This window comes from Teleopsis dalmanni, chromosome 2 (genome assembly GCF_002237135.1).
Source record: "Teleopsis dalmanni isolate 2A chromosome 2, ASM223713v2, whole genome shotgun sequence".
NCBI classification, from domain to species: domain Eukaryota; kingdom Metazoa; phylum Arthropoda; class Insecta; order Diptera; family Diopsidae; genus Teleopsis; species Teleopsis dalmanni.
Window position 1 is genome coordinate 152958843 of NC_051847.1, and position 8694 is coordinate 152967536.

General features: G+C 29.8%; 1 protein-coding gene across 1 annotated transcript; it reads right to left on the bottom strand.

Annotated features, from left to right (window-relative positions):
• Positions 1 to 2644: 2644 nt before the first annotated feature.
• Positions 2645 to 5791, bottom strand: LOC119683480 (beta-catenin-like protein 1). Its single transcript, XM_038097164.1, has 5 exons — positions 5680 to 5791; positions 5087 to 5618; positions 4163 to 5028; positions 2857 to 3052; positions 2645 to 2786 (listed from the first exon to the last, which is right to left on the bottom strand). The coding sequence occupies exons 1-5, from the start codon at positions 5707 to 5709 to the stop codon at positions 2698 to 2700; spliced, it is 1713 nt and encodes a 570-aa protein (XP_037953092.1). The 5' UTR covers positions 5710 to 5791; the 3' UTR covers positions 2645 to 2697.
• Between the last annotated feature and the right edge of the window lie 2903 nt (positions 5792 to 8694).

Genomic DNA, 8694 nt, shown 5'->3' on the forward strand with positions numbered 1-8694 from the left:
TTTATTTAACTCAAATTTATAACTTTAAATTTATCATTAAATTAAACAATTAAATTAAACAATTAAATTAAACAATTAAATTTGAAATAATAAATATGTTTTATTTTGCATATATAAGTTATACCAAAATTTATATACAAATCAATGCAATTAGAAAATTATTGCTTATTAAACATTCTAACTTATTTTTTTAAGCATCAATTTTAAGTTTTATTAAATGATTTTATTAATCGTTTATATTTAAATCATACTTAAATCTCTTTATATGCAAAAAAAAAAAACTATAAACAGTAAAAAAAATTTCTATATTGCATTATAAAGTTCAAAGAGAAGTTCAATCTTCGGTTAAATCTCAAAAACAAATATATTAAAAAACTAGTAAAAAAGGCAGTAGATTCAATAAAATACACATTACTCAATAAAATGGATAAGTGGTTAAGTTGAGAGGATCGTGCTGATGCAACTATTAACATTTCCATTCAGAGCCATTTGTTATCCATTTTTTCTCAAAACTGCTCGACACAGACGAATAATACTAATCGTGTATAACTTCAGGTATAATACATGTTAAGTACATGCTATATGGTCTTCAAAATAAATCTACAGAAATTCCTTTAAGTCTACTTTCATTATTATTATCTTTGAGACCATTTAAGAAATGATCTCTAAGATAAAGTTGTGTAATGTCTGGACAAAGATATAGAAAATAATTAAAGATTTTTATATTATCTTCATTGCGGCAACTTCTATATAAAAAGTTATGACTTGAAATAGTATTAAAGTTGCTTCCACTTCATAGAGCGTTTTTTCTCGAAATACTTTGGAGAAAAAAGCAGAATATTTAATAGAATATTTTTAGATCCTGAATAGATTAAATAAAAAACAATAATTCAAGTGATAACTGGTCACTGTCTTTTAAATAAGACTAAAGTGCGGTCGAACCTATCAGAAACCAATAATTACATACTATGCATGGAAAGCATGAAATCGTTCTTACATATCCTTGGGGAAGGCTTCGTATTTGAATAATAAGAAAAACAATTTTTACAAAGAATTACAGTCACGAATCAGAGTGGTCAAAAATCGATGTAGAAAAGATCAAATCTTTAGCTATAGATCAAATTTTGAACTATAAATCAAATCTTTAGCTGAAGATCAAATCTGTAGTTGAAGATCAAATCTTTAGTTGAAGATCAAATCTTTAGCTGAAGATCAAATCTCTAGCTGAAGATGAAATCTGTAGTTGAAGATCAAATCTTTAGCTGAAGATAAAATCTTTAGCTGATGATCAAATCTTTCCTAGTTATAGGTGATGTGAGGCATTTTTCAATAACTACACATAGTACTAGTGGAAGCAGTGTCGCAGACAGCTAATGTTCAAGCCCTTCTAACTATGATTGTAATAAAAATAATAACAAATGTCAATTTCAACAGATAAGTGAATTTAAAAATTACCAACTGCTAAGTTGGATATGCATTTATTATTCTTTGCTATGACTATGATTCATTGCCAGTCATAGTCAAAATAAATATAAAATGTAATTAAATTATTATATACTAAAAATAAAAAAGAACAAACTATAATATTGATTGCTATGTTATTACGAACGATAGTCATTTTACTAATATTATAGGGAATACTGGTTATCAGAACAGACCTAATACATCGCGATCTACTTTTGGCCCATATAATAGAAGAACTCGTGAACTATTCATTACATATAAATTCAAACATATAAATACTCGATTTGAACATATAGGGTATCAGAGAACCAAGTACAACTTGAATATCCACACTATAAAAAATTGGAAGTCATATTTAAAAATTTTTAAAAAATTTTATTTTATACGAATGTTCTACAAGTGAGTATAGGAAAGCTTTGTAAGTAAGTAAAGATTTACTCTATGATAACATATAATCTACACCTATATGATCAAAGAGCTGTTCATTAGTAAGAGCTTTAAATCTACCCATAGTAAATATGTTGCTGTTTCCTTTCTTCTTTATCATTATTACAGCTTCACGTCAGCTGTTGGCACTGTCCCTGTTCGGCGCAGCAAGATATGCTGATCATCTGTGTAGTTAAGAACTCCAGTAATTAGTCACATTCACACTTATAACCATTATTTGATTCATTATGTAACATCAACACTAACAGTTTATGGATGTTCTGTTTAACTCGAAAAAGCAAAGATAATAGATGCCGATGACAATCCGTCCGATGTTACGTTGTAAGAACTTTAAAGCATATTAACTGATTTTTAGACCGAATACCGCATCCCGCATAATATTTTTGATTCGTTTACTAAAATTAATCGGCAGAATTTAAACTGATACACTCATAAACAGATATCTCTCCTAACTGTGTTATTTTTCATATAATATATTTTTTATACAGATAAATATGTAAACCGCGTATAATTTCTGATACCATCGTTTTTTACTTAAGTGGAGTTTTAACTGTATTAATATAATACATGTAAAGTATGTATTTATAAATACGGTAGAGTTTATTAAAGCCTTTGTCATATATATATATCTCTTCTTTCTAAAAATAGTATTAATAATTTCAGACATTTAAAAAACATTTCAATAATGTAATAATATATTTGTTTATTTTGTTAATTTATTTGATTGTTTACATCGGTTTAGTTAAAGTAAAAAAAAAATTGACGTTTAATATCTTAACAACAGATTTAAAAACGATCTATTAACGATTGTATATATGTCTGTTGACTTGCTTTCCACTCGGCATCACCATCATCACCCATATGCCCAATATATTCTAAAGAAAATTAAAAAAATTAAATAAATTAATTTTTGTATTTTTTTTAAAAATAAATATTGATGCGTACCTCTCATAATGCTACGTATGGTCTTCATAGAAGCACCACGTAGATTCAAAATTTGTAATACCCGCTGTTTGACAGTTTCTGAAGAGGCGCTTGCCTCTAAAATAATGTAATCAATTCGCTCTAAGGTAAATAAACCACAAGTTAAGCGTTTGACGTATTTAGCATCTTCTATATCACCTTCATCAGCTTCAGGATCCTATAAATATATTTAAGTGTTAAAAAATATATGTAATATTTATAAAATTTCTTAGACCCCTTTTTTGCAAAATTTTGGTTTTGTAAAAATCTATTGTTATTAGAAGGGAATATTGTAAACCTTTATTGTATTAACCTTTAAGATTCATTGGTGCATTGCTAGAGAGAGTATACTAAGATAACCTAGAATATTTATATAATTTAGTTAATCTGTCTTTACAGGACACTGGTCCATGAGACAGCATGGAGCTAGACTCGGTCTACCCTGTGGTACCTCTTGTAGTGCGTGACTACCAGCTCTTGACAAAATGACACCAGAACACCTGATGTGTCTTTGTCCAGGTTTGGCCAGAACTAGGTTTAAGTTTTTAGAGGCCCATTTCACCATTAGCCCATTAGCATTAGCCAGATTCTTTGTTAATGCCTCTGGCTGGTTTTAGTTTGACCTTCCACCTACTACCCACTATTACGAGTTTTTTCACTAACTATATAATTTAGACAATAAATTAAGGCTGCCGACAAATCTATTTGTCCGTCAATTGATTCAATAAAATTAAAACGAAGGGTTGTTGGTATTGTTGTTGTTGTAACCCGCTGGCACCTGGACCACACACTTTTGGTAGGTGTCGAACGGCACTTAGTCGACAAGTGGCTTCGCGACGTAGACCCGACCGTTCTTGAAAGCAATGAAGGGTACTACATTTCTTTCCTGGCAATCGCAGGGCATAAGGAGATAAAGTGGAGTTTCACCAAAATGTATTTCAGTAACCAATTTATCTATCGATATGTCTATATTTAAGTAATATAGAATAATAGAACTGCATCGGAGGATAAGAACAGTAACTACCATTAATTATAATTTCACCATTACTGGGAACTGTAACTGTACTAAAAAATTACTCTTGGTGGCAATATATTGTAAATATAGAAATTAATCTCTATATGTTTAAGTTTTTTTTTATGTATTCGTTTTCACTAACTGCACTATGAACCGGGTTCTACTGTTACTATTAATACTTTGTTTTCATAAAAAACGCATTTTCGCAATGCTTTTTTCTAGAGAATTAATTTTGCTCTTACTACACTAAAAAAGAATGTAGTGGCTACTTACAGTATGCTGATCAATTTCTCTATCAGCTGACTCCATCTTTTCCAAATACTTCAAATGCAATTCCAACAAACGATCAACCTTTTCATGATCATTCTCTGTGAATTTAGAAAGAAGACGTTGACGTTGTGCACCCTTACAGTTCCTTAGCATTGAGGCGATAATTGAGCAAACATATTCTTCATGTTCATCAGACGATAATAAACGTTTTTTGTTGCGCTTTGGTGTTTTCATAAAAAGCGGAAAAATTGTGCGCAAACCCAAAATATCAACAAATTTATTACAATTTTCACGTCCATCTGGTCCCATCATAGCAAAATCTAGTACTCTTAATGAACCATTACGCGACATTTTCTTTTCACGCAACATTAAATTCATCAATTGCAATCCTTCACCTTTCAAAAAACGTTCACGATTTTCCTTAGCCAAAAGTGCTGAACACAAACAATTAAATAAATTTTCCATATATTCTTGTTCTTCGTTACTTGATGGATCATGACGCTTGTAGCTAGCCAATTGCTGCAACAAGACATCAATACCTTCAAGTGATCCTAGCAAGAGGCGATTTTCTTCATAATTTTGTATGAGTATGGAAATCACTTCACTACAAAACAATTTATTTGGATTGAACGGAGCTTTTTGTTTAATTCTCTTGAGTAACCAGGCTAGCAATCCTTGTTGAGCAGCTTCTTTGACAATTTCAGGTCTCATTTCTGCTAAATTTTCAATTATTGATAAAGAATTGTGCACACCATCGGATTCCTCCTTTATTTCCTCATTAAGTCTATCTAAATTTTGTACGAGCAATGCGCAGAGTTGTTGTCTACGCAGAGCCTCGATAAGTGCTTCTGCACCTTCCTCACTCTCACCTAAAAAAAAAATCTCTTTTAATTGAATTTCTATATAACGTTTATATATTTTTATTACCTAGTATATCCATATCAGTAACTTCTTGTAAAAGATCAACTATGGCCACTGCTATATCAGTATTTGGATGTGCAAGCAATTCCAAAAGACTAGAAACACCATGTAATTCCACAAGTAACGGATAAAGATCCGGCACAATAGCAATTCCTCTTAGCTCTTGAATAACCATATGCAAATCTACTTCCGATTCCATAAACTTCTCTGGATTGTCTGGATACTTAATACGCATTTCTTGATTCTTTAAATTACGCTTTTCGAATAGTAGAATTAATTTCTTTAAACCAACTTCATCCAAAACTTCACCATCTACTTCTTCGCTTTCAACATATTTTAATATATTCATACGATCTTCTTCGGTAAGTTCAGGATTCAACAGCGATAAATCACCCGATACACGATCCACTGCTTGTGGTTTAACGAAGTCAGCTGCCTCCTTAGCTTGAGCAATGCGTTTCATACGCTTTTCACGTTTTGTCGGCACTTCTGGCGGGTCATCGTCTTCTTCGTTGGGACGTTTTGGTGTAGATTCAGGCTTTTCGTAAAAAGCGATGCGTATTATTAAGTATAAAAAATAAAATTAAAAAGTGACTTACTTTAAAAGATAAAAGTTCACCAATATCCATTTTTTTAATTTACGGGATAAGAGCAAACAAAATCTGCGTATTTGTTGACAACTTCACAGAAAACAAAGTCTAAAATGTCATTTAAATTTTTGACAGCTGTTTTTAAGTTAGTGTTGCAGAATATGTTCCCACTGGAACATAAAGTAATCGGTATTTTATAGCGGAATAAGTACTCTATTGACAAAATTGAAGACATATATTAATGCATATATATATTATATGATATAACATATATATAATATATCAATATATTAATATTCTGTTAGTTAAAAAATACAGAAGAGATCAAAAGAAAAAAAACTTTGAGAAGATATGATATACTCTCAATTGTTGGCAAATCTACGGGATAATCAAATCAGTAAAATTTATTAAAGATAAAGTGAAAAAAAATATTTAGCCAAAATTTTTATACATAATATTTATATTATATTATTAAATGCCACAAAAAATACAATTAAATAAATATATAGAAAATGGTGAAAGAAGTACAGAGACCAATACTTAGAGTTTAGTAGTAAAGAGGACGCAGTATGAATATCTCACATACTTTTTGACAGAGGCTACATTTTTCAACATTTGATAATGCTATACTGACACAATAGTAATGCAGGCTGATATTATGATATGTTTAGACTATTATACTTAACTCTAAAAATATGAAGCAATTTTGTGAAATATAATAATGAAATATAAATTCATGAAATATAATAAAAGGTTCAATAAGTCTACATGTAAACATAGTATTAAATGTTTGAAGATTCTCAATCATATTTGTTTAAGCAAATGGACGAATGGTCGGATCAATCTTTTATGTTTCATAAGTAATATAAAAAGTATATTTCTATACTCACTATCCAATTTTTTAAATATCTTTAGGAAGAATCATTCTAAATTAATGAATAAGTTTAGTAATACATTTTTCAAAGTAAATACAAAATGAAATTAAGAAATTTCTAAACTGTTCCTTCTTCACCAAATGATTTGTGATTTCTCAAAATATGCATTTCAAACATTTAAAAGTTTGTTTGCTATATATATGTAATCAAATAGAATATGAATAATTATTAGTATTAAAATTTATTTGCTAATACATGTGTAATCGTGATGATATTATAAAAATAATGAAATAACTGAACCAAAAACTATGTATGAAAAAATATATGTTTAATTATCATTTATGGTAAATGAAGTAGAAATCGAGATTTTTGCTAAATGAAGCTGTGCCTGAACAGAGAATAATTTATTTTTATGATGATTGGAATTAATATAGAAAGGATTTTAATTTTTAGAAAGATGTATTTTGGTAGTTTATACTATATAGTGTAAATCATTATTTTAAAACGAATTGTAAAATAACCACATATATATATCTACCTAAAATGCAGCGACCGGTAAGCAAACCTACTACAAGTCTAATATCTTTATGGGTCATTTCAATGAGAGATGTCCTTATATTGGAGCATGGCAAAATTGCACACAGATGCATATCATTGAGTCTTCCCATCGTTTATTAAAAAGCTCGGCACAGAACTCAGTGACAGTTTGCATGAGGTCAACGATATGCCCAGATTGTTTAGATGTTCCGTCTGGCTAGCTCGTTTGCTTTGCAATTGCCGAAAATATCCCTATGACCGGGACCCCAGGTTAGAAAAATATTAAATTGTATCGACATCTTATTTAAAGATGTGTAGCAGTCAAAGACTGTCCTAGATGTACACAGGACTGAACTCAAGGACTTTAAAGCAGCTTGACTGTCCCATAGTATGTATATAGTCCTATCAAGTATATCATCTACTTCTAGACAAGCTATAGCTTCCCTAATTGCGATCATGTCTGCCTGAAAACCATTACAATGATTGGAAAGCCTACAATAAGAGGATATATTCAGCTATGAGGTGAAAACACCATTTCCTACGCCATTCCTAGTTTTTAAACCGTCGGTATGAATGGTTAAACACTTTTCAACGGAAGGGACCCCTGACCTCCTTAAAATGATGTAAAGAAATATTTTATAAAGAAAATAAGGCGCCTAGTAATAATGGAGTAATGAACCCATTAAAGGTTATGTATCTGAACATTATATGTATCAATGGCTCACATAATATGTTCAGATAAATTCGTATACCGGATGTCTTTTAATTTGCATATCTTTTTTGATAAAGTGTTTTTTCACAAAATAATTAATTTTTAACATACGAAATAATAGGATATTAGTTATGGGATAGCACTTTAATGACTGACTATTCTCTATTTTTTACGGGTATGGTCTGTTTTTCGGTAAGGAAATTGTACATTTATTTGTGCATTTTTTTGTTCTTCTGCTTTTATTTTATTTCCCAAATTCTGTTATACTTACCAAACTATATAGATATCTTTTCGCTTATAATCACTTTACACAACTTTTAAAACAACGTAATTAACTCGATAAATATGCAGCAATTAACGTCGCTTTTAATATAAAATCCATACAAAAATATGCTAATGAGGTTTCATAATTTTACGTGTAAACATAAATATTAAACAATTAAAAAGCATTAATTATTATTTACATAAATTTTTTTTATTATTTAAATCATAAATTAATACAAAAAATAATTAAACTAAATTATGAGTGTGGACAGTTTAGAGATTTGTTCACAATCGAACGAAGAGTACAAATGTTCGTAAATTTTGAGAGTTAAAAGTGAAGTTTCGAAAATTCTTTATTAAAAAAAATTAAATATGAAATTTTTGGTTTTGTCTTAAATAACTTTTTGAGTTAATGAACATTTATATTTGTTTATGTGTGAGTTCTTATATTGGTATTAGACCAATCTAAATGCGTAAGTTGGGATTTGTATAGCGGACATACTTCAAGAGGGCATCATTTTCTTCGCAGACGAATGATTTCTTGTGATGGCAGGCAACATCATGCCAGTTGACGCCATCATTGTAGAATTGATTCAGTAATGCTAAACAGTTCTCAGGTGCACCATTTTGCTTGTA